The sequence below is a fragment of the Glycine soja genome, chromosome 15 (genome assembly GCF_004193775.1).
Source record: "Glycine soja cultivar W05 chromosome 15, ASM419377v2, whole genome shotgun sequence".
Classification (NCBI taxonomy): Eukaryota; Viridiplantae; Streptophyta; class Magnoliopsida; order Fabales; family Fabaceae; genus Glycine; species Glycine soja.
In genome coordinates, this window is record NC_041016.1 from 39,286,136 (window position 1) to 39,313,077 (window position 26,942).

At 30.9% G+C, this 26,942-nt stretch overlaps 2 protein-coding genes across 14 annotated transcripts; one reads left to right on the top strand and one right to left on the bottom strand.

Moving 5' to 3' along the window:
• Positions 1–417: 417 nt before the first annotated feature.
• LOC114388693 lies at positions 418–18,462 on the bottom strand. Of its 13 annotated transcripts, none has more exons than XR_003661521.1 (6): positions 17,451–18,462; positions 16,854–17,318; positions 16,210–16,308; positions 2,833–2,998; positions 2,492–2,563; positions 418–732 (listed from the first exon to the last, which is right to left on the bottom strand). XR_003661521.1 is itself a non-coding variant. In XM_028349327.1 (6 exons), exons 3-6 carry the CDS (start codon positions 17,495–17,497, stop codon positions 2,905–2,907), a joined length of 369 nt encoding a protein of 122 aa, XP_028205128.1. In that variant the 5' UTR covers positions 17,498–17,542; positions 17,969–18,051; positions 18,222–18,462; the 3' UTR covers positions 2,662–2,904. The 13 variants fall into 13 exon arrangements, 5 of the variants coding, with proteins under 5 accessions (XP_028205128.1, XP_028205129.1, XP_028205126.1 ...); XR_003661526.1 differs by lacking the exons at positions 418–732; positions 2,492–2,563 and having other exon boundaries at positions 2,662–2,998; positions 17,451–17,542; positions 17,969–18,051; positions 18,222–18,462; XM_028349327.1 differs by lacking the exons at positions 418–732; positions 2,492–2,563 and having other exon boundaries at positions 2,662–2,998; positions 16,854–16,982; positions 17,451–17,542; positions 17,969–18,051; positions 18,222–18,462.
• Positions 18,463–20,259: 1,797 nt separating this feature from the next.
• LOC114387547 (zinc finger protein CONSTANS-LIKE 1-like) lies at positions 20,260–22,752 on the top strand. Its single transcript, XM_028347747.1, has 3 exons — positions 20,260–20,647; positions 21,300–21,473; positions 22,290–22,752. Exons 1-3 carry the CDS (start codon positions 20,309–20,311, stop codon positions 22,512–22,514), a joined length of 738 nt encoding a protein of 245 aa, XP_028203548.1. The 5' UTR covers positions 20,260–20,308; the 3' UTR covers positions 22,515–22,752.
• Positions 22,753–26,942: the final 4,190 nt, after the last annotated feature.

Here is a 26,942-nt window from a genome sequence, read left to right on the forward strand (position 1 = left end):
GTCTTTCTCCATCGGAAAATTATGTTGTTGTTCCACTATAAAATCCATTATTTATTTCTCAGACTTCCGTTTATGCAAATCTAAGACGCACGATACATCACTCAATTTTCTTTTAAAGTTTTTCAATTATGAATATTTTTTAATTCATGATATCTATTAAAAACAAGTTTTCTTTTTCTTTTCTTTTTTTTTTTAAAAAAAAGTGGACTGGAATTGAAGTTATCAGCGAGGATATGGACATCTGTAGTTAACTTTTTTTCGTTTCTTTCCATCTACAGAGAAGTCTTCTTTGAAAATTAGTAACGTTATCAAGCGATTATTATATTTACTTCTCATCAGCTTATAGTAGTAAATATCATCGTCAGCTAAATCAGAATCTTCTGAAATTTAAATAAAGAAAAAAAAAGAACATATATATTAGCACAGTGGAAACAAAGTCAAAATGAATGAGTGAAGTGAGTGGAGAAACTGTTTGTGGTGTTGAAAAGAGCCCACAAACCTCTACAAAAGGACCTTGTTAGGCCATACCTAGTTTCGTTGTCCACTATTCATTGGGAAGGTTCAGCTTTCCATCTAAGCAGAAGCCCCACTCCAATTGTCCCGTGTTCCATTTGATATATGAAATGAAACACCACATCATTAGATAGTAGTAGGATTTAGGCCGGTGCTCCTCCAAGATTCTTTTCTTTTCTTCTCTTCAACGCCTTGTTATTTCATTCGTATTGAGAATCACTGATTTCACAAATAGCATGTTTGGGGCGGTAAGGTGAGCCAAACTCAATTATGAAATCACCGTGAATGTGAAATAGCATATAGTTGCTTTGAAAAAATTATGATCATACTGTGATTTTGAAGTAGTCACCATAATTTCAAAGGGTATCCAAATATGTTAAAATTCAATAATGGTCAAATACTATAATTAAGTAAATGAATTCATGTAGGCCTGATTTCTTAAAAATCAAATTGAAAAAAAAAATCACATGCAATTGATTTGCTTTTATGAATCAAGAATATTATTTGACCTTTTGATGTAACATTGATGAAAAGTCAACCGACATAAGGTCCTAAACACACTTTGCCTAAAGCTTTTTCAAACAAATGTTTATATTGTTATTCAATGAGAATTATCAAATGTCATGTTATTGAGGAAAAGATACAGGAGGCAAATTAAAGTGGTTTAGACATGTACTAAGAAGATTTCGGGAGATACCAAAGAGAAGAGTAAATTCTATGATTTTTAATCCAGTAAAAAGGCTTTATATATAATGAAATTATTGACTATTGTTTATGAAGTAACTTTTGAGGTTGTCTAATCAAAGGTTAAGATTTAAGAATCAAACGACAATAATTGCTAAGCACAAATGTTTATGGTAATTAATGATCGTGAACATTTGCACTGATGACTTATTTTTTCTTATTGCAATTAATGCAGCAGTTCATAGGTCAACTTACGTATATTTCAACTTATTTAACCGTAAATCTAATAAAAATTAATAAGTCATTCATATCAAAGTTTTTCGGTAAACAGTTGCTAAAGGAGATAGAGATAATTAATGTGTGGGCAAGAAAGGTTTGGACTTAGATGAAGAATCAACAATGCGATACTGTACTTTGCTGTTCCTGGTTTGGAATTAACTTGGCACAGATTGAAAGTTGAAACTATTATCTTGTGCTGTGGGATGAGGCTTAAAGCTGTTATTTTGTGTGAATTAAAAGCACAGGGTATGACTAAGTGTGGTTTTATGCATTCTAGAAGATATATTGTATGCACTCCTTGTGCTGCTATGATATAACCTTTATTCTTATTAATAAAAATTCACTTTCCTTTAAAAAAAAAAAAGAAGAAAAAAAACAGTTGCTAAAGGATATCCAATCTCACCATGCTTCAATTGCTATTATTAGGGTTGACTTATATCAAAATGCAGGATTTGAAGCACAAAGAAGGGAAGAAAAGATATATCAGCAACAAGGACTTCAATAATGGCAGTGTCTATTCATCAATTTCCTCTAGTAAAACAGAGCCACAAGTACGTTAATTTTAGATCAGCACATGAAATGAGGTAAATGTGCAAAACCAAGTTGTCAATTCAAGTTATATGAGCTCTACGGAAGTGACTCATAGAAAAAAGGGTTATATGCAGATGCAGAACGTGTTGTGGGGACTAAAGATGTATCGAGGTTAGTGTAACATGGATGGAACCCTCGAAATACAATCAATTGCACTTAAGGTGCAATATTCTGATCATTGTTCCCGGACTACCCGTCCAAATTCTAGTTTGCCAATTGTCTCAAAGTTTGAGATCGATCTGGTTATTGACCAACTGACTATAAATTTTACACTCAGTTATTAGTCACTTTTGGTAACAATTCAACTTCATGCAACTGTGTGTATTCAAGTCCAAGTGGCAATTAATTTTCTGATTTTGTTCAAAGAAAAGTAGATGCTACTTTTTTAGGGGATGTAGATTATGGATGATTCTATTGGACCTACCTTGATATAAATTTCATGCTTGTTGGCCTGGTCCATGACCATTTATGTTCCCACTTGAGTTTATTGAAGAAACTGTTTCCGTATGCAAATCATAAGAAAGGTAATGGTTAAAGAACAAGGAAAGGACGGAAAGATCACAAATTCAATTCCTACGGCTAACAAAACTAATATTTTACCGACTAATATTTGTCTATAAAATAAAATAAGAAAGCAGTAGTCTAGCCATTTAATGAGACATCAATTAATAACATCAGGAACCCCAAGTTGCTGAGAATTATTTTCAGAGTAGACCTTCTGATACTTTTCACATTTAAATTGAAATAAAAGGGAAAATAAAGTACCATGTATTTCGTGAACTTTCCTCAACTTCATTAGAGGTGTACAAGTTGATTCTTGTACAAGATGGATGTTATTCAAGTCCAGCTAAGTAATGGCGAATGACTTCTTTTTTTGTGTAGATTTAGTCTTGAGAATCCTTTGGTCTGATGAGTGGATGCTTGTGAGTACCTACAAAAATCAGTTAATGGGTCATGCAGAGAGAAAAGCTTGTTTGACAAAGGTCATGTGTACCACCACCAGAGACAGGGTGTAAGTTACTGTGGGATCACTAGTATATCACCTGTATCTTAATTGTTAAAATTAAATTGAAATATGTTAAATTATATATAATAATATATAAAAGTTAAAAGAATGTGTGCTTATAAAAAAATAAAATTAAAATATATTATAATGAGAAAATAACTTATTTATAAATGGATATAAAATCTTAAAGTAAAATGTAAAAGTATTAATAATTATAATATGAATAATAAAAATTGTAATTATTAATTACTTTAGAATAAAATTAGAAGCCAAGGATTATTTAGAAATTCTTTATTCAAATGGTGACACGTAAATATTATCCTTCAATAATAAATAACTTCAATTAAATAATGTTATAAACATATGGTAGTATTTTTCGCTCACACCAGCGATGACTTAAGCTTAATTATTAAATTTTTTTATTAATAAATGATATGTAAATTCTATCATAAATTCTTAAAGTTATCAAAATAGATTGACCCAACTCACTTAACTCTAGCACACATGAAAAAAAATAATATTATTTTTGGTCCATTAAATTTTACTATTATTTTGTTTTGGTACATTGAATTTAAAATATCTTATTTTGATCTTTTATGTTCTCAAAATGTTTTGATTTGATTCTTTGTTTAGATTTTCATTAGAAACGTAAATATTCTATTAATTTTTTAATTTTAAAATAATTAATTTAAAATAGCAATGACTAAAAATATTATTATTTTTATTTTATTATAAAAATTAAAAACCACTAAAAAATTCATCTTTGCCGACCTTCTTCCCTGCCATGCAGACTTGAACCCAACAACACCTCCACCGCAACAACTCTCTGATAGCGACATTAACAAGATACCCATTCATCCCAAACCCTCAAAGCATCAAAGTTTTATTAGATCCCAACCACCCCACATGGATTTCACCTTCCCCCTTTCATCCTCATGATCCAATCAGAGAGAGGTACAAACAAAATTCAAGAAAAATATGACAAATAAAAGAAACAGGCATGAAAACCCCAAGTCACTATGTCGGAGTTTCTTTGTCGTTGTGTACATGACCTCCCTATTCACAATTCACCCCCCTTCACTATTGACAGCCACAGTGGTATTCGCCCCCCTTGTCGTCGACAAGCACAAAAACGGTGTTGTTTCATTTGGGTTTGTGAAGCACATTTGGGTTTTCGACTAGCATACAATGATGTGGATCCCCGACCATCTTCGACCACTCCTCCCCGATCAAACTTGCCAGTGTAACATCCCAAAAATTTAATTATGGGAATTTAAAAATATTACTATTAGAAATAATAGTAATAATAACTTAGTATGGAAGTAATTAAATTATTAGAGTTATAATAGATTAGGGTTAGAGGAAAGATTAGAAAAATGAGAAAAAAAATCATTTTTGGTAGAAATTAGAGAAAAATCAACAAGGTTAACCATAGACTACTAGCATCAATGAGAAGAGATTGACTTTGTCAACTCATTAATGGAAAATTGGTAAATATGACCAAAACTCATTAAAAAGAGAATTTAGTTAATTAGAAAGATTTATTTAAAGTTAGAAATAATAGTTGTTGAGTCAAAATAACATTTACATCTTAGAGACAAATCAAGACATTTAATTATTTTGATTAAATGTAAACAAATACAAAGGTAAAATGTTATGTGGCTTGCATATGATGAAATAACAACAATCACACTAGAAGTGCGGTTGAATAGTGTATTAATCAAAGATAATAGATTTTTAAAACTTTTATCATATATATGTGTGTGTATGATAAGTCGTCCATTGAAAAGAAAATAGGTTTTAATAAAACCAAGTTTGATCGTCTAATGACTAAATAAGGTAGAGTCTTTAGAATAATTTTTCAAGCAAATACTTGGTATGAAAAAAATGACACAAAGTGCCAAGAGAATACTTAATAAATCATTGAGGAGAGAAGTAGAAATACTTGATTTATACTTGCTCACTCAAACTGAGCTATTTCCACTTCTTTACACAACAGTAAAGGGTTCCACTAATCAAAACTTGATTGCCAAACAAGTATTTTGTCATGTTACTCCTGGTTATACAAGTATTCTTAATATCACTTCTGACATTGTCTTAGAGTTCCCCTGAATCTATGAAACCCAAGTATTGTTTAACATTAAGTCATTCTTGTCTTTTGCAAACAGTAGTTTGAATGAATACAAGTATTCAATAATGCTCAACAAGTGGATAGACAATAAAGATCAAATACAAGATAACTTTGCTTAGCAAAGGATAAACAAATGAAAGCTTAAATCATTCGTCCAATGATTTCAGCAGAGTTTTTCTTCAGAGATATATTCGTAATAATTTTTCATTATCCTTTTTTTGAGTAGAGATTGTCTTTTATAGACTTCAATAAAAGATCCATTACAAGATCAATGTTGATTCCTTGAAAAGACCATTGTCTCACACTGAGAGATAAGGTTGCATGGCATTCGCTGATTTGCGAGGATTTGCGTAAAAGTACAAACAGTTGCATATGCTCCTTGTACTTAATGAAAACAATCCAATAAGAATATTCTTGTAAACCTTCTATTCTCTTTCATTTTATCATTTCCTTAAATTCAAATTTTAGCAATTCAAATAAAGAGAAACAAAATAAGAATTCACGAAAGAGAATTCATGTACTTTCTTTTTTCGACTATCACAATATTTTCAAATTATGTTGATTGCTTTGTGAGAGTGTACAAATCTCATACTAACTAGACCTAAGTGGTAATAATATGTAGTGTATAGCACTGGTTAATATCACAAATGAACACTCTTGGTTTTAGCGCATTGGACGCCAGTTAACATTTAACCGAGCATTAACCTCTTTGAGTGTGGATGATACATGTAGATTATGATTAAGTCCTTTAATAACATCAATCATGTTCACTTGTCATAAACTTATTAAAATTTCAATAATTTATATTTATTGTTAATCATCAAAATCCAATGTAGATGTGAAAAGTGGTCATCCAAATCTAACATTTGATATCCTTATAACATTTGTGTATGATATTTTCAGATAATAGGCAGATAAAGTCATGATCTGTCGTCGTATGTAATATAACTTTTAAAACTTCATTTATTACGTTGTGTCTGAGATTCTGTTTGTAGAAATATTCTTCTAGGATCTTTTGAATCTTATGAAGAATAAATGAAGTCAAGATCTAATATGTCATCTTCACTATCAAAAGGAAAGCTCTGCTATGTAGAACCTACTCTGACACAAAGATGTTACTTTTTGTTGCAATTTCTCATACATGCAAGCCTTAAACAAATATTTCTCTGCATGAGGAAATGATGCACATTAAATGTACCAACGACCATTTTTTATTAGACGAAAATCAAATGAAGATTTACCATTGTGAGACAACATATACTTGAAGATGAGGCCTATAAACCAGAAGCTTTGAAGACCAAAGTAGTTGATCTCGCGCAATTAATTCTTACTATTCTCCTTCAACAAGACTCTTTGTATACTCTTGTAAAATTAGAAAAAACTATCAAAACACCTAGAACACCCTCAGAGAAAAGAACTAAGTGTTGTTTTTGTTTATGTGTCTATAAGACTTGGTTTTAGTCTCTCAGCAATCCTTAACCATAAATTCTTTTGATTTGTTTAGAGTCAACAATGACTTGGTAAAACAAAGAATACTAGGTGTTGATGAAACTTGGGGTAGAGTTTGATTTGTAAGAGCCAGAAGTGTTGTGATATAATACATGTAAATTGTGAAAGTTAGTGAAACTTAGTGACCCTGGGTCTGAATTGTTTTTCAATCGTTTGCGGATATTCTGCATTTTCACGGACTCATTTTTTTCATCATCCAAAGTGTTCTTGTAATAAAGTTTGTTATCTGTTCTTACAAAGTTATCATTATAGACGAAAAACTTTGTTGGTTTGAAAAAGTTTTTACAATTACGTTAAATCACAATGCAACCCCTCTCATTCTTGTGATATTGGCATTTACGATAGTTTACAATGTTATGAAAACTAACACAATCATTGACCTCATCAAGACACTCGGTCGGTGGGTTTGAAGGCCAAGTGGCCACTTACAAAATGTGATCCCATTGACCCGATTGACCGGGTATATATATATATATATATATATATATATATATATATATATATATATATATATATATATATATATATATATATATATATAACAAAATATGATCAATTCATATTTTTATACTTCAAATTTAAATTCATTACATTGATCAAATTATAAATATTATATAACCATTTATTACAATAAATTACTTTGTGGGTATTATCATTAAATAACTAAGCAAACTCTTATTTTTCAGGATTAAAAACAAAAGTTATAAGATAACCATAAATAAGTCGGGTGAAAATGTATAAAACATTATAAATATTACATCATATATTGATAAATATGATAATAATTAGTTATTATATATTGTTATCAAGATAAAAATATATTATAGGAGCATAATATATGTCATTCGATAATTAGCTATTCACAATTTAACATTATTGGAACTGAAAACAAAAATCTCAACTGGGTCAAATAACTTGGTCTGGGTCACCGAGTTTCACTAAGGTCAATCGTGTCAAACCGAGTTGTTTGCATTTACGATCTTACACCTTAACCGGACTATCCTGGACATCGGGTCTTGGTCAAAATGATCCAACTGGCCCGACCGATTTGATTTTAATAACTATGGTTTAGAGTGACAAAAGACTTGAATTATGTGTCATGAAGTTTTAATAAGGGATTTAGGATTCAGGTAGGACACCTAACTTAATTTGGCTCAATTCAAATGGGATTAAGACCCACTACATAAGGCAACACAACCCTAGAGTATCTAGGGGTGTGCACCATTATGGAGAGGGAATGGAGCAAGTGCTCTCATTTTCTCTCTTGCATTGGAGGTTGGGTTGTGTGGGTTGAAGGAGATTTTGTGAAGCTTAGAGGTAATTTCTTAGGGGAAAGTTTGTAATTTCAGTTGTTTTTTCAATTTCTAAGTTAATTTTTTCATTCTCTTCTCTTAAATATGTCTCGTGCGCATAAACTCATTGGATAGAAGGTGCTAATGCTCTTTCTCTTTGTAATTTTCAAATCCTACTTCAAGGTATTGGGGGTTTCTTCTCTTTCTCATGCTTATTGTTTGTTAATGGTTTTGAATCCAATATTGAGTTGTAAATAATGATTTAGGGTTTTAGAAAATTGATTGGCTAAGTGGTTAAGTGTCATAAATGATGCATACTAGTTGTTTTATAATAGGCTGCAATGACATGTTACATGAAAATTGGTACTGGAAATTATTGGGACTTTGTGTGATGAAGCTATAATTATATTAAAAAAAATAGACATTTGGGGCTTATGATTTCATGTATAAAACATAAATTTTGAGTAAGAAATGAAATCACTATAAATTGGACAAAATGGCCCTTGTGTTGAATGTCCTATTGTGACCTTTGCTGCTAGTTAAATTATGAAGCTAAGTTGATATGAAATTTATTAAGGGCAAGGGAAGTGATAAGTTATGAAGAGTTAGTGAATGATGATTATTAAATGAAGTAATAGTTTCTATGACATGTGATTTGAAGTGAAGCTATGAATTAATGTATGAATCTTATGGTCTTATGCTTGTGGAAATATGATGTTTACCAATAGTTGAAACTCAATCGCAAGATATTTCAGCTTATATTCCTACTAATGTAATTTCCATTACAGATGGCCAAATATTCTTATTTGTCGATCTATTCAATTCTGGAATCAGACCCGCTATTAATGTAGGTATTTCCGTTTCCAGAGTTGGATCGGCGGCTCAAATTAAAGCCATGAAACAAGTAACTGGTAAATTAAAATTGGAATTTGCACAATTCATAGAATTAGAAGCTTTTTCCTAATTCACTTCTGATCTCGATAAAGCTACTCAAAATCAATTAGTAAGAGGTAAATGATTGCACAAATTGCTTAAACAATCCCAATCAACTCCTCTAACTATGGAAGAACAAATAATAACTATTTATACCGGAACGAATGGTTATCTTGATTCATTAGAAATTGGATAGGTAAGGAAATTTCTTGTTGAGTTACATGCTTACTTAAAGAAGAATAAACATCAATTCAAAGAAATCATATCTTCTACCAAGACATTCACTGGGGAAGTAGAAGTCCTTTTGAAGGAAGCCATATGTCCCATTGATGGTATTGTGATTAATTTTATAATTCTATTATTGTGATACTATGATATATTCTATGTTAGTGCTTGGGGTAAGGCCAAAGATTTCTATATATGACACTATTGTTTTAAATTTCTATATGCATTTGCTGGTTTCCATATTGTGTGTTTTGCATAATGAAATTTGAGGGTTGTGGGCCAAACCCTAAATGTTAATTTAAAAGATGAGTTTGATTGAAAGAAATTATGTTAAAGGAAAATGGTAGTGTTATTTTGTTATAGTGAAATATCCTCAATTAATTAGAAGCGAGCAAATAAAGAACAATGGAGACATAATAACTTAGCTTGGACTTCAAGTGAGATTATACAGACAAGCTTACAACACCATGGAGTGCGGGCGTTATGAATAGAAGTGGAATCCAAACTTGAGACAAGCAAAACAATTACAAAAGACTCGAAGTGGAAGCAATAGGGAAACAATTTCGAATATGTATGAATGTAAATGCATAATAGCAATAGTATAAGATTCCATAGTTTATTGATAGTAATATTGTGAGAATGAAGAACTTGGAAAGGAGTGAATAATGTCATAAGATTTTAATAACTTGTTGATGTGATAATTGTATGGTAGGAAGCACATAAAGATTCATTACTCCATGTTATTCTTTGAACAATGATTGTGTACTTGAAGTGAAATTGTGTGTGATGAGACAAGTAATGATTTGGTACTTTTGTGATGAACCTTGTAACAACTTATGGAACTTATCCCATTACGACACAAGTGAGATGTAAAGCACATTTGGACACCGACAATGAAAGGATTCGAGTTTCGACATGAGACAAAGGACAATGGTGCACAACGATGCATGGAGATAGCACAACTTTTTGTGTGTAGAGGTGCAGTCTAAATTACTTGTGTCACATTGGAATGTGCCATACAAGGATGATGTGATGATGGTCTTTATGATATTAAAGTCGGAAGGGAAACCTCCAACGGGAGCTTAGAGCTTGTGGAGCTTAGAGCTTAGGGGGCTTAGAGCCCAAGAAGCTTGGAGCCTGTGATTTAGTTGGTGATGGATAGTAAGTAAGATTCATCCTTTATGACTAGATTTTTACTTTTTGATGTATACATGGGCAGATAGATCTAGTACAATTATTTGAATGTAGCACCTTTTACTACCTTTCGGTTAATACTTTTATTATGGTGGTTTGTCATTACCTAAGTTATCCCTGTCAAACAACTTTACTCTACTACTTTATGTAAGTAATACGCCACCAACATGCTAGAAATTCTATTTCAGAGTATTATTATCTCTTATGAATTATCTTATTAGTGTTTATTATGTCAAAGATGTTTACTTATAATTGAATATTGTATTTAAGAGAATTATTTAATATTTTCGCATATTTTAAATAAACAAATCATAGTAATTCTTTTATAGAATAAGGGTGTTAAAACCAATCTCGCCAAGGCCCCTCTCCCCATCAACGCCACTGTAGTGAGGTCTTTTGCCACTCATCCAAACATTTGGTTTAGTTCAAATGACAGACATTGTAGGTAGAGTCATATATTGCTTGTGAAGTGTTGTAGAACATGGTCATGTCCAAAACAAGTGAACTAAATTTTTTTTATCAGTCATTGATTATTGATGTATTTTACTTTCTCTTTACCAATTATTTTAGCAAGTGAAAGTATACACCAGTGTTGGAAGTGGAACTTGATGTTGATGAGATGGCAAAGAGTCACAAAGCCTGAACATTTTTCCCGAGAAACACTAACTACTATACTTTACGCATGCCTTAGTTCCTTCTTGTGGATTTTCCTTGAAGCACAAATTGAGGAATAAAAAATTTGATTTTTAAAATTGTTGTAATGGGATGATGGTGTTATGTGGATGTCCTTTGCATGTTAGCCAAGTTCTACCAGCATGTCGCAGTTAGGGTCAAGTTTCTTCCTTTTTGTACTTGTTTTCAAGACGATCATAAGTGTTATCTTATCATTTGGTATTAGAATTTTGGCTCTTGAAATCAGGTGTTATCTAATCATTTGTATTTTCTTTCTTCTTGTGTGTTTATTCATTTGTTTGTTCTTAGCCATTTGTTTAATTCTATATTATTATTTCATCTTCCTTTGTTTTATTTCTTTAAGGTCTATCTTTCTTTTTTGAACTCTATCAAATATCAATATCTTTTTATTTTCTTTTTTCATACATATTATCAAAAATCTGTGTAAAAAAAAAGAAATCCAATTTTCAAATTTGGAGCCAAAATTCTGTTACAATTCATATTTCGATAAATAAAGTTGTTAGGATCTAAATTCATTTTTCAAATTTGGAGTCAAAATTTTGCTACAATCTAGATTTTGATAATTGAAATTGTTAGGATCTGAATTTGATTTTCAAATTTGGAACCAAAATTTTGTTACATACTAGATTTGGATTTGTCCAATCACATATTTGCATTCAAATTTGAATTTCGTGCAAAAAAAGTGCTGAGAAAAAAAAAAGAAAAAAAACAAGAAAAAACAAACACTTTTCTTAAATATCTTGTTCCTTGTCCTCTATTTGTTCTTATTCACTAAGTTCTCATTGAACACTTGTTGTGTCTTGTTGTGTATAATCAACCCCAAAGGTTTTTACTTAAGAGCTCATAAGGAGAAGTTGAGTGATAAAAGACAAGAGTGGTGAGACTATTAGAGGGGGAAAACCAAAAAGAGTGAAACATGAGTGAAAAAAAATATTGAGGGTAAACACGTGAAAGAGTAATTTATTTGTGTGAGGATATTTATTTGTCCATTTACGATCACTTCTAACACAATTCTTGCATCAATTTTAATTATGAGTGGAGAAGGAGTAAATCTCAAGTTGTTTGTTAAAGTTGTTAATGAACAATTTCAAGCTTTAAACTTGAGATTGGATAGTTTGCAATCTCCATTCCGATCTAGAAGTTGTAGATAATCAACTTCAGAAGAAGAGAAGGAGGATGAGTATTTAGATGCAATAAGTCATAGAAGAAGGCGAAGAGGCAAACCAAGAAGAGATAATCATTTGGGGAGCATTAAGATGACAATCCCTACGTTTCAAGGTAAAAATGATCATGAATTGTATTTGGAGTGGGAGAGAAAGGTTAAACTAGTTGTTGTTGAATTCATCAATTATACTAGTATTTGGTGGGAAGTCATGATTAAAGCCAATGTTGAAGAAGACCGTGAGGTAACTATGGCCAGATTCATGGAGGTCTAAAGGAGATAGCCAATGTGGTAGAATTACAGCATTATGTGAAGATGGAGGACTTGCTGCACAAATCTATTCAAGTAGAGAGGCAATTGAAAGCTAAGAGTACTTCCAAATTTGCTTCCACTTCTTCACGGAAGTGAAATTGGCAAAACAACAAATTTGTGACAAAGTCAAAAGGCGAAGCTAAGTCCAAAAATTCATTTGTTGCACCTAAAGGTAAAATGAAAATTAATCCATCTTCTAGATCTCGTGATATCAAATGTTTTAGGTGTCAATGAGTTGGACATATTGCTTCTCAATGTTCAAATAAAAGAGTTATGATATTGCTGGATAATGGAGTCATAAAGAGTGAGAGCTCAAATGATGATGAAATACCACCATTGGAGGATTGCAATTATGCTGATGTTGTTGAACCTGTAAATGGAGATGTGCTTGTTCCTAGGCGTGCTCTTAACATGCAACCTAAGGTAGGAGGTGATGAGGAACAACATGAGCATATTTTTCATACAAGATGCCACATAAAAGGCAAGGTATGCAATTTGATCATTGACAGTGAAAGTTGTACTAATGTTGCTAGCACCTTGTTGGTTGAGAAATTGGGTTTGCCCACATTAAAGCACCATAATCCATATAGACTTCAGTGAATGAATGATTGTGAAGACATAAGGGTGACCAAGCAAGTGTTGGTTTCTTTTTCCATTGGTAAATACAAGGATGAAGTTTTTTGTGATGTGGTACCTATGCATGTTGGGCATATACTTCTAGGGTGTCCATGGCAACTTGATAGAAAGGTTACACAAGATGGTTGCAAAAATAGATATGCTCTTGTTTTGAACAATTGCACTATTGTGTTAGCGCCTCTCCGGCCTGCTGAGGCCTATGTCGATCAAATCGGAATTGTAAAAGAGTGTAAGTTGAGAGAAGAACAATTGAGCATTCAAGAAAAAGAGAGAAAAAAAATGAGAGTGAGCAAAAGAAAGAAAAGAATAAAAAAGAAGACAAAGAAGAAAAAAAATAAGAAAGTGAGTGCATTTGCAAAGAAAAAAGAAGTTGATAGTGCTTTGGTGGCTAGAGAGCAACTACTTGTACTCATGTACAATGATGTTTATTTTACTAAAGATCTTAACTATTCTTTGCCTTGTGAGGTTGTTTCCTTGTTACAAGAATTTATCTTTTCTTATTTTTCTGAAACATCCTTCTTTAGACCTCCAATGAATTTGACCATAGTTGCAGCAAGTCCTCCAATGAATTTTATCTTTTCTTATTTTTCTGAAACATCCTTCTTTAGATTTGTGCAACAAGTCCTCCATCTCCACATAATGCTCAATTCTATCACATCGACTATCTCCTTCTTTAGACCTCCAAAGAATTTGACCATAGTTATCTCACAATCTCCTTCAATATCGACTCTAATCATGGCTATTTCCATCCCTTGTAGTAGTCCTCTACACTCATGGAACCTTGAGTTAGAGTTTGCAATTTTCTGTGCAAATCCCTATAATAGTGGCTAGGTACAAATCTCCTTCTCATGACAGTCTTCATCTCCTCCCATCTACTAATAGGCCTTTCACCATTCCTGCACTTACTAGTCACAAGTTGATCCCACCGCAACCTACTAATAGAACCTTAGTTTCTTCTTGTGGATTTTCCTTGAAGCACAAATTGAAGAATAAAAAATGATTTTTTAAATTGTTGTAATGGGATGATGGTGTTATGTGGATGTCCTCTGCATGTTAGGCAATTGGCTAGCTCTTCCCAAGCAGAAATTTGAAGCACTTTATTAAAGCTTGAGTTCAATTTAAATTGGGATCTATGGTGTTTGATGGAGAAAGAGAGGGTTGGGGTTAGGGGTCTAAGTGGATTGGTTTGAGTTGAGTTTGGTCAAACCCATGATCCAACCCAATCAAATTTGAATGGATTGGTTTGGATCGATTTTCTAAAAAAAAAAATGAAACTGAACATAAACCAACCCGTTTGTAAACAGTTTGGGTTGGATTGAGTCAACGAGTCAAAACATTTAATTTTGTTTGTTTTTTTTTCTAACATGTAATATTTTTTATAAGCTAAAATTTTTATTAAATGAATCAGACACAACTATTTCTTGTTAGATTTTTTATTAAAAAGAAAATTTTGTGATGTTGTCACACATTACTCAATTGATTCCTATCTATCTATCTATCTATCTATGAGGATGAGAAATTAAGCATACCATATTCGAGATAAGGAGTTTCAATAAACATAATGAAGATGAGTTTCAAACACTTTTTTCTACCAAAACCAATGAGTATGAGCCATTACGATGTCACTCTTTGTAAATAGATTCAAAATATTTTTAGAAGTTCATCTAAAGTGGTTTTAATCAACAAAACCCTTGCCGTTTTAATCCTGAAGGTTAAGGATACATCGATGCTTACTCAATTCAAATCAATAAGTCTATGTAATCAATAGTCAATAGTATTTGATTTTTTTAAAATTTATATATATATATATATATATATATATATATATATATATTACATATAATAATAATAATAATAATAACAACAACAACAACAATAACAATAATAATTTAATACAAATTAATGGGTCAACGGGTTAGCAGGTTCAGATAGGCATGGCACCCGCACGGGACGGGGGCGGGGAGTATTCCCCTACTCCCCGTCCCCAAACCTTACCTTGCTCCCCGTCTCCGCTCCCCTTGGTGGGGGTATTTTTTGCCCCGTCCCCATCCCCCGGCTCCCCGCGGGGACCTGCGAGGACCCCGTTTTACATTAAAAAATGTCAAAAATTATAAAAAAAAATACAATTTTTTTGTTTTATCTCAATTTCTCAACAATAATAAATTTAAGATTTAATTATAAGTTTAAAACATGACTAAAAATACCAAAATAAATCAATAATAATAGTAATAAAATCACACAAGCATAAAAATGATGAGGTATTACTTATATATATGATAATTTTATTTTATATTTTTTTTACTAGTAAAATACAATATTAACCCTTATATTTATGTTATACATATTATAAGTTATGAGAGTACATAAGTAAAATTTTATATGCGTGGGGATACGGGGACCTTGCGGGGCGGGGAGCATAGCCCTCGTCCCCGTCCCTGAATTAGTTGCGGGGGTTTTTCATCCCCATCCCCGTGGGAAATTTTTCCCCGACCGCAGGTCCCGAATGGGACAGTCCCCGCGGGGATCCCCGAGCTACGGGGAGAATTGCCATGCCTAGGTTCAGATGTTAAAACTTGTGACCCAACACAAAACTCAACGGGTTTGATTAGTTTGGTTCGGGTCTGACTAAGGTTGTGCAAAAACCGGTTCGGGAAAAAACCAAACCGAACTAGTTTCCAAATTGGTTTAAACAGTTTGATTTTTAACCCGAATTTGCGAATTGGTTTGCAATTTGATTTGAAACCGAAATGGTTTTAGAAAACCAGCTCTGAACTGGTTTTGAACCAATTTATAATTGTTTTCCAAGCCAAACTAGTTTTGAATTGATTTTCAAATTTTACTTTTTTGTGATAAGTTCTTCTAATGCATTCTGAATATTATTTGTGCTTTGTTTGCTAATACAGAAAATAAAATGCAGAAGAGGCATTTCTTTAAACTGACTTTAGAAAGAAAGTCCTAGAGAAGTAAGAAATGAATCTTGGAAAGGACAAAACAAGCAAAATATATATTTCCAATAGAATTCAATAACAGTGAATTCAGTAACTATTACCAAGTTGAGCTAACCAGCAGATCCAGCAATGGGGCAGCTTTAAAGTTTAAAAATTGAAGCTTAGCCAGTAAGATATTTGCTTTCAGAATCATACTTCTTCTGCCACAACCCAAAGTGCAGTAAGATATTTGCCAAAGTTCATTAAAACATTCAGAAAAAGAAGTATTTGTTGTCTAAAACTCAAGTGTTTTTTACGGTTGTTTATGAATAGTATTTTCAACCTATTTTGAATAAGAATAACTGATTCCATCAGCTGAACCATTTCAAAGTGTAGGACAGTATGAGAACCTAAATTTAAGAAACAGCTCCACTTTCTTGTGGACTCATGCAAATCACCTGTTTATCTACACATGTTCTTCATAAACAAGAAATACTTTGAATGTATAAAAAAAAAACCTAATAATTTTGGGTAGTTTCTGTTTGAGCAAAATTCAACACATGGATAGTTATGCTCATTTGTATTGTCAGTGCCAAATATATATCAAAAGAATTAAGTAAGCACCATAACTTGTAATCTGGTCCTAAAATTGACTCTAATTTATTTTGTCACAATCTAGATGAGTAACAAAATATGCATCATCCAAACCATTGAAACCTGAAAGAACTAATCAAGCCACCAAAACAGAATTAAGGAGGTAGCAGACCTGTATGTGTTAGCATCAAGACATTGAAATGATTGCAAGGCCTTTGTGTTCTGATAGAAGGCCTCTTCAAGTCTGGCATCAGATAATTTGTCCACCTGAGCCTGCAATTTTTGCCACACCTTAACAGCCCTGCATGAAGCAATAACCAAATTTGCTAAGTCACCAAGTTTTGTTTTAGTTGGGGATTAATTATTAATAGTTTTTAATAACCATGAGTTTGTTATATTAGAGAATTTTCTATCATCTTGTGAGTTACTACTATTTTCTTTAACAAACATAAACATTCTGAACGTGCCCATGAAAACACCAAAAGCAGTAACAGCATTGAAGACTAAATCAAGATGTCCTAAGTATTACTCAGGAGTCAGGATTCATATTTTTGCGACATCCCTGGCCACCACTGCTATGCATTGTTCTCTGCAGCTAATATCATGCTCCAAATTTCTGTTCTGTTATTTTTGTATTCTGCATGATCGAAAAAATGCAATGGTCTTATGTGGTTCAATTTGAGTACAGTGGTACATGCAGGTTGTTATCTCAGAATCTAAAAATGAGTCAAGCACATAATAATGAAAGGATACACCAATTATGTCTCACCAGTTTTGATCAGTAATGGGAAGCAACTGCTTGATGAAAAGTGTCATCCATGATCAAAAGCTTGTTCAATAGCTGTCATTGCTGCAATGACTCTGCATTGAAAGCTGTTGTAACACCAAGATGCAAGGAGAAGCATCCTAAAGTGCTCAATTGGGGTGCACGTTTAATTATTTTTTTCTTGAAGAATATATGTAGGAATCTAATTTGTTGTTTCAGTACTGACAAAAAATAATAATGTTGGATAGTGAATACAAGTGTTTAGTAAAGTGTTTTGAGATTCAGGATTCAAAAAATGACTAGCTTGGGTTTTGATATAAATCGGTGATGTGGTAAACAATCTCGTATCATTTATTTCTACCTACGTTATGATTAAATTTAAAGAAGCCAAAATCCAACAGATCACACAATCTAAGAATGAAACAGAGTCTACACACACAAAATGCAGAGGTAAAGTAGAGAAGAGGTAAAGCACTTAAGAAGATGGCCCAATCCTGCGGCAGATAAGAGGTATACCATACATGCACAAAAGTGAAAAATCAGAAACTGATTCGCTGAAACTTAATAAGCACAACATCATTGATCTCAATCATACCCTGAGTCCCTGTCACAATTTCGTCGAAGCACAAATTAAAAACAAAACAGAAAAATTGATCAAAAGCACAACTCAAAAGGGAAAAAAATATCATGAAACTATGAAAACTATTGATCGAAAGTGGCACTTAAATTAAAGAAAACATGTAGCACAATCACGAACACTTTTTTTTCCGATACCTGATTTGGTTGATAAATTCGAAATGCACGAGACGTGGTTGTGTTATGATCCCTACGAGTGATTGAGTGAGTGATAGAGAGTGAATCTGCTGGTAATGTAGTTGGCGATCGAGTCCAATCCCGTAGGAAGTTTCAATGTACGCAAGAGAAACGAGAGTCACAGATCGAGATTCGAGAGAATGAGGGACGACGCAAGAGAGATCAAAAGAGTGCAGTTCGGTCACTGAATTTTTTTTCCCGAAACGGGTCGGGTTGGATCAAACCAGTTATAAAATTATATAATTTTTTTCTTAATTCGAGTCCACAATTGGTTCGGGTCGGATCAGTCCGGTCTAATTTTTTGCACGATGCTAGATCTGATCTAAATATAACAATTACTCAATTCAATTGTTTAGGTCAATTTGAAATTGTGGGTGACTCACATATGCTTTCACCCCTAGATGACATGTGAATTTGAAAAATATTAAAGAGGAAGGTAAATATGAATAAAATAAAGACAAAGATGATTTTTAGTGATCCTTATTTTAAATTTGATTATTTTAAAAGTAAAAAATTAACTTAACATTAATGTTTCTAAAAAAAATATCAAATCAGAACATTTTGAGAACATAAAATGACCAAAATGAGATGTTTTAAATTTAACGTGCCAAAATGAAATATAATAGACCAAAAGTTAAATTAAACCTAAAAAAAATATTCTTACTAATAAATGTTATTAATAATTTCTCTATTTTTATTCTTATTTTAGAGAATAGCACGCAAATGAAAAATATTATTATTACTTCATTTATTATAATAAATTACAATACTTCACTTTTCTTACTCTCTTAATTATATATTTTTAATATTTTATCCCTTCTCTCATTTGTATGAATATTTCACACGTTATTTTCACAATTAGTAAAAACAATTATCTCTTAACCATTTAATTTTTTCTTCATTTATATTTCTTTACATATTTATCTCTTTCAATCTATCAACTTTTGCCTTTATCTCTAAATTAAATTTCAATAATTTTTAAAGAAATTATAAATATTAAAAAATAACCTTATATCACCTTTAAATATTCATTAAAAATGTTATATAAATTTTATATATTCACGTATATTTATTTATTATAAATTTAATTTATAAAAATAAATATTTTTTCATGTGGGTTCCATCTCTCCAATAATGTATTTTTCATATTTATAATCAGAAAATCAAACTCATGCTAATATATTTAAGAAAATCAATCATCTACCAATTATGTTAGACCTTGTTGGTATAGTATTAATTTGTATTAAAATTACTTTTGATTTTTTAATAAAGTCCACAATTATTTCTTTATCATTTATTGATAAGTATGTAAAATATTTTAAAATATCTGTACATTTTATTTCGAGTATCATGCCATTTATACCTCGGGAAAAAATATGAAGTAATTACCTCTAACACTTTTACAAATAGGAACAATATTTATTAATTCTTTTTATTTTGTAAAAAAAAAAAATTGGTAGGAATTTAAAATTATAATAATATCTTCTTACCTAAAACCCTACTAATTGACAGGTCAAGTTGCATGGATGAAATATCTTGACTGTAACTAATTGTAAGCATCTTTAATAACTTTATATTTTTAGGTTTTTACCTCTGCCATCACCTAACTCCCACCTATGACTGGGCTGAGTAGAGAAACAAACAACCAGAAGGTCAAGCTTTCCCTACTTCCATGAAATGATTACGTCATCATCCTCGTCACTCAGCTTCCATCCCATCCCATCCCATCCCATAGTAATTAGAATTTGACAAATGGTAATAAGTGGGCTTGAAATGTAGTTAAAAAATTTATGATAAAAATATTTTTATTAAAAATAAAAAATTGTATTGTTTATAATTATATTTTTATTTTTATTTTTAATTTTTTTAATTATTATAAGGACATTGATTAATAAGATATTAAAATTTTTTAATTTGTGGGACATTTTAGGGTGTCACGGTGGGCATAATTCACAGGTGTTTAAATGCTAGACATTGGTAGTGTACCATTTATCTTCATTCAATTCACTAATTCCACTTCCTACCAACTCCTTCCCTTTTCATTCACCATGTATGCACAGTCAAGCACTGCATCACCTCTTCCCTCACCTTCTTCATTCTTCCCCGAAGTCACTGAATTCGAGACCCTCTCCCAACTCAACAATTCTGAGACCAGTTACTACTACAATAGTAATTGTAGCAGTGGCTATAGCAGTTACGGTGGATCACCCTCACCTACACCTACTTCTGTGCCCAGTCCCAACTTGATGCAGAGGAGTGTTAGCTCCCATTCCTTCCACTGCAACAACAATGGCACCCATCATCCCTTTTCTGCTCTCTTTGCTGAGCTGCTCGACTCCGATGTCGATGCTCCCGTTAGGAGAGTTTGCAGTACTGGTGATCTCCAGGTACACCTTCACTCTTTTTTTTTTTACAACGAAACAACTTGTATCCTCTATCAGAGTTAATTTTAGTCGAGTTAAATCACATCATAAAGTTTTCTCTTCAAATATTTAATGTAACTCCGTATTAGAGCTTAGAACTCAAAATCATAGCGGGTTAAACTGGAATAACTTATACTAATTGTGATATCATTTTGTAGCATGGTCACATGCTTCTCACCGTCATTTTAAAATTGTTATCATAAGGTTTTGTTGATTAGTAGTCAAATTTTGCGACACAACCATTCTAACAATCTAATTTGAGGGTGCGGGGGTCTGTTTTTATAGACAGAGATAAGAAGTATAACAGAGAATGAAAGGGATTCATTTAAACTATTGAGGAAAAAAAACAATAGTAGTGTAACGCTTGCATCAGTTCGCTTGTTCAATTAATTGATCTGAGGTTAGGTTATAACGTTTACTATCACTTTATTAGATACTTTAGGCTTTAGACTTTTATGTCAACGAGGTCAGTGAGATTCTTTATTTCTTTTTGGTTATGCATACTTCCATTTTTATTATGTTTCGAAAAACTTGGATTTTTTTTATTTGTTGCAATATGCTTTAATTATGTACAATATTTTTTTTTTGTTTTTAATAACGTGTGACGTTTATACAGAAGATTAATGGAATGCAACATAATCATCACTCGGATAGTCCGTTATCGAGCGAAAGTAGTATGATCATAGAAGGAATGAGCAGAGCCTGTCGATATAGCCCAGAGGAGAAGAAAGTCAGAATTGAGAGATACAGAAGCAAGAGGAACCAGAGGAACTTCAACAAGAAAATTAAGGTTTCACTATTTATTTATATATTTACACACAGAAACACATTATTTTTATTATATTTACTTTTAGTACCTTTCAATGTCTTACTGTAGTGAATAAAGTCCTACCTGGCCAACATCAATTAAACTTTATAACATAAACGTATTTATATTCCAAAAAAAACACAAACTTTTAGTATCTTTCAAAGTTTTACTGTTGTGAATAAAGTCCTGGGCAGCATCAATTAAACTTGTGTAGACTAAAATATATATTCCAAAAGGACCACAAATCTAAGAATATAGTGGGCGACACTATGAAGAGTAAAACCGCTGTCATGATCTATCATTAAAAATGAAATAATGTCCAAGGTTGAATTAAAAGTTAAGACCTAAGAGACACAGTAAAAAAGATAATCTATTTGACAAAATCCTGATTTGAAAAAGAAGTGAGACATTTCAATATAACAGGACAAGAATTTGACAATTTGTTCTCCTCACGTTCTGCTTGAAAGTCCCCTCCTGGCCATACAAAAGATTACACCTAATTGTGATTTTAGGTGTCTGTATTTTAGTGTATTACAACATGTCCAGAATTTTGTCAAGTATGAAAATCTTCCCACGAATTATGTCTTATTCTTGAAGGTTATTAGCAATCTTAATCTTGGAGAACAGGATCAATCAAACGCGTTACTATTAGAATTATTTATTAACCATATACCCTTTATAATACCCACCAATTCATAGTGCAATGTTTATTGTCTTTAATGGTCCACCCCTATACTAATTAATTATGAAAAAATTACAGTGAAAATATTAACTTATTTTGTTCTGGCATGGAATCAGTATGCTTGCAGGAAGACATTGGCAGACAGCAGGCCACGCATCAGAGGACGGTTTGCGAGGAACGACGAAATTGACAAGAATACTACACTTCAGTGGAGCCAAATTGGTGCTGGAGAGGAAGAGGATGAAGAAGATGAGAATTGGGTCACTATGTTAGATTCCTTAGTTGCTGCAAATTTTGCACAAGAGTCTCACGGCACCTCCACCTTTGGTCTATTCTATTAGAATAATTTCATGTGTTGTAACCTACTTCTTGTTCAGTTTGTTTTCCATGTTCAAAGTATTGTGGTTCCCCTTTTTATTTAGTTTAGATCAAAGTAGTAATGTAAATATAGTTATTTTGAGTCGTCTATGCATAATGCAATTATTAGACTTTTTAGTCTAGGGTGATGTTTTTGAGTGCCCTGTAACTTTTTTTTATAGGATTCAGCAGCAATGAATTGTTGGATCAAAACTTTTGCAATAGTTGTACTTGTGGTTAAAGTCTACAGGATGTATTCTTAGTTTTATATCATATCTCTTTAATTGAAGCACTTGCTTGAAAAGAGAATAGATAGTGACCCTCACTTGCACGATGGGGGACGCACCTATCACTTTTTTTACTGTGGATTTGGGACAGGGCAACAATGAAATGCTCCGAATTTGTTTTCAAGTTCAATCAATGTTGTGGCAACTGCAAAACTAATGAAGGAGATGTTTTAGGTTTAGAAAAATCTAAGGCCTCAGAATTTTTTCATCTTGTTTTAAAAAATTATTTATTAGGTAATAAATTTTATTACAATATAATATGTTACATGTTTACTTTTATTAATAAGATTACATAATTTTAAATTCTATTAATCAGTGAAGGAATCTATTTAAATTGATTAAATAAGATATATGAGTTATTTGATTCCTACAAATGAAGCAACAAGCAACAATAGTCATAGTGATTCTAATTTTTTCTCTTTTTAATGTAATTATGGAGACCCATTGCCAGACCAAACATACTAAAAAAACTTTAGATGAGAATGAATTAGAAAGCATCACATTAGTGAAAAAAATCTCATTTTATATAAAATTATTGATGGCATAATATTTGTTGTAAGTTACACCAATAAAATAAGTTAAATTTTTATCGAAAGTTAAAACTAATTTATGCATCAGTTAATTATTGGAAATTTTTATTGTTTAGCTTTTTCAATAGTTAATTTTAATTTATGTAAATTAAATTTAACCTTTGAAATTTTTTTATTTAATTTTACCTTTTACCTTTTATATTATTTTTTCTATAAATATGTATAGATAAGTTTGCCAAACAAGACGTCTGTGTATGTATATTGAATTTTTAGAAAAAGTGGGACGGTGTCATGTAGGTTTTCCCAATGCTTACAAAGATAAAGTTAAGTTTAATTATTTTATATGTATATATATATATATATATGTATATATATATATATATATATAACTGGATCCCAATTCTGCATCATCCTTAGCAAGAACAGGAACAAGAACCGTGTTCCGATATCTGAATAGAATATTGGGGGTGCTAATGCTTTGAAAAGGACTAGAGAGTCAAAAGGCACGGAAGCATAACACAACATAAGCTATGTCCTTTGAACTTTGAAGGTTTGAGCTTTTGAATAATGCACTTTTGCTTAAGCAGTCAAGCTAAGGGTCAAAATCAATTCCACGTGATATGCTTCGTGCGATTAGCAGTCAAAGACATAATACATTTCATAAGAAACGCAAGAACCTGAGTGGTATTCAAGGATTATGATTAACCACCAATCTCCCCTATTTATTAAATTGAGAGTAAATTAATACATCGTTATTCTAAACAACCTTGTTCATAATTAACTCAAACCCAGCAAGAGTTGCAACAATCACAGTTAAGGCTTTCATTTGTGTCAACCTAAATTGGATTGTAAACAGTTACTAAGTTATAAAGAATCGATTTTTTCGTCACTGAATTCAGATTTAGTAATTGAAATATCAACGATAATTAATTAAATATAATAAAATAATTGTGGTGAATGAAATTATTTTTTCATAAAATTAATTAAATAAGTTAAAATAAATTTTAGAAAAATCATAAATTAGTTTAACAGATTTGGATATATTCCATTCAAGTTCTTATATTTATAGTCCCATCCTTTAGAATGTATACTCTTTTTGACAATCTGTCTACTCTTAAGATTTCGAAAACTTAAGATTTGGGGGGTGCAAGTACTTTTTCCGAAAATATTTGAAATCATTTGTTTTATGCGCATGTTCTGGCCTGCAAAGCAAGCAACCTCCCATTTTTCTATTGTTTGCTTTTTATAGTCTGCTTTCATTTATAATAATTAATTCAAACTCAAAATTGGCTACGTTTTCAACTTTTTACTCATCATTAACTAGGAGCTAAGGGGGTCGTAGATACTACCTGAACAAGTTGTGAAATTCAGGGTTGATATATTATTAAATGTAATTTTGTTGATTCTATTTTTTAAAATTCATAATTTTAATCTTTATTTTAAAATGAAAATATTTTTTTTATTTTTAAAATTTTTTAATTTTAATTTTTTAAATAAAGATATTTTAGGCTTATTTTTTTTTTAATTTTAAATATATCGTTTTGATCTTTTATTCAAACTAAAAGCGTTGATGGTTGATGGTTAAAAGGTCAATATTGATTATGATATGAATTAAACAAATTATCTTATATCACATTATAAAATTTAGGCCACATCATTTAATTTCTTATTGATCAACGCTATTTGAATTTTATGAAATGATCACAATTGTGAATTTTACAATTGAATGATTAAATGTTCTTATTTTAAAATGGGGAGATTAAAATTACAAAATTTAACAAATAAAAGGACTAAATATCTCCATCTTAAAATAGAGGAATTAAACTACATATTTTTTAAAAAAAAATCTTAATTACAAAATTCGCCCCTTTATTACATTAAATCAGCCTCCTATTTTTTAATTCACTATTTGAGTTCTCCTATATTTTAAAACATACTCTTCTACCATGGTCCTTCAAGGAACAAACATATTCTTCTACCATTATACTCAAGTGTTCATTTGAATATTTGGTACTAAATATAGTATTAATATAAGTTTTATGTGAAAATAATTTAAAATTAATTTTTTTAATTTATTATATTTTTATAATCTTATATGTTATCTTTTAAAATATAATATATAAGATTAAGTTATATTTTCATATAATTTAGAATATGTATACTTATACAAGTTTTATTTTATTTTATATATTACATTTTTACAATCTTATGTATTTTTATCACACTATTCAAAACTTGTTTTATAAAATAAATATATAAGATAAATTTTATCTTTAATGCATATTTTTTTTACATAAATTATAATTTTATAAAATGATAGTATTTTATTATATTTTTAATATTTATGTATGTGATTTAATGACAATCTTTTTTTATTTATACTAAGATATTCTTGTTATTTATGATAATAGTATTTTTTATTTATATTTAACTTTATTTAATCAGATACATAATTTTTTTAAAGAATTAAATTATAAAGTAATGCTACATAATTAAATAAAATGACGGTATTTTTTATTTTTTAAAAATATTTATGTATGTCATTTATTGACATTATTTTTTTATTTATATAATTATAAATTACATGAATATCTTAATATAGATAAAAAAATATATCATCACTAAATCACAAGCATTGTTTTAAAAGATAAACATAATATATAAAATAAAAATAAAATTTATATAAATATACATATTCTAATTTTATGTAAAAATAAAATTTAATTTTAAAATACATATTTTAATCTTGTTAAAGTATTTTTTTTAATTTTTTACTTTTTCAGAAAATATTAACTTCTTAGTCTCGTCTATTGTTTAAAAAATAATAACAATTTTTTTATTACAATTTTCATTAGAATGTATTAAAAATAATAAATAATATATGTATCAATGTAAAGGTTGTTTATATTGTCATCTAACTTTACATGAACAAAAAGTATTTTTAATCTTTTATTAATATCCTTAAAACATAAGTTAACATTTATCGTATATAATACAAGGTTATGAAAATGGTGTTCCTCTGAAAGCTAAAGGCTAGTTACAGCTTCTATGGTGGGAGGACGGCCGTATTCATCTTTGTCGGCCGGCGGTGTGTTAGCCACTATAGGTTAATGGGCACAATTTAATATCCAAAACTCAAAAAAAAAAAATCAACCGTATAGTGAAACCCAATTATTGTTACTCTTTACTTTTGTTGCGGATTAGTGCAGGGTGAAGTCTTAAAATCGGGATCCACATGTGAAAAGTAAATAACAACAGTTAGATATATTAATGAAATATTTAACGGCTATGATTAAAGAAGGGCAACCGGATATGCAGGAATTTTTTAAATACATTTTAATATTTTTTTATAAACAAATTTATTTTCTTATTATATCGTCACTCGGTTTCGGAAGATTTCTGGTCCTCTTTCAAGTGGATCTTCCACTTCAACAGGGGTTTGAAATCCTCGGAGCTCTCTGTTTTCACCGTCGGAAGGGCTTCGCCGGTGCAAGATCTGAGTCCGATGTGGCATACATAAATCCGCAAACAAATAAAATCGTTCAGAGAAACTGAGAAGTGGGAACAAAACTTCTTAAATCAGTTTCTTTCCACT

Bases quoted from the DNA above. Each gene is read 5' to 3' on its own strand.
- LOC114388693 (XM_028349325.1), bottom strand. From the start codon at position 18,027: ATGATGTTGTGCTTATTAAGTTTCAGCGAATCAGTTTCTGATTTTTCA. The intron at 16,309-16,853 runs GTCTGCTACCTC...GGGTTGTGGCAG, and splicing joins CTTGATGCTAACACATACAG to AAGAAGTATGATTCTGAAAG. The intron at 2,999-16,209 runs GTAATAGTTACT...TGATTTTTGTAG, and splicing joins CTGCTGGTTAGCTCAACTTG to GTACTCACAAGCATCCACTC.
- LOC114387547 (XM_028347747.1), top strand. From the start codon at position 20,309: ATGTATGCACAGTCAAGCACTGCATCACCTCTTCCCTCACCTTCTTCA. The intron at 20,648-21,299 runs GTACACCTTCAC...ACGTTTATACAG, and splicing joins GCAGTACTGGTGATCTCCAG to AAGATTAATGGAATGCAACA. The intron at 21,474-22,289 runs GTTTCACTATTT...GCATGGAATCAG, and splicing joins ACTTCAACAAGAAAATTAAG to TATGCTTGCAGGAAGACATT.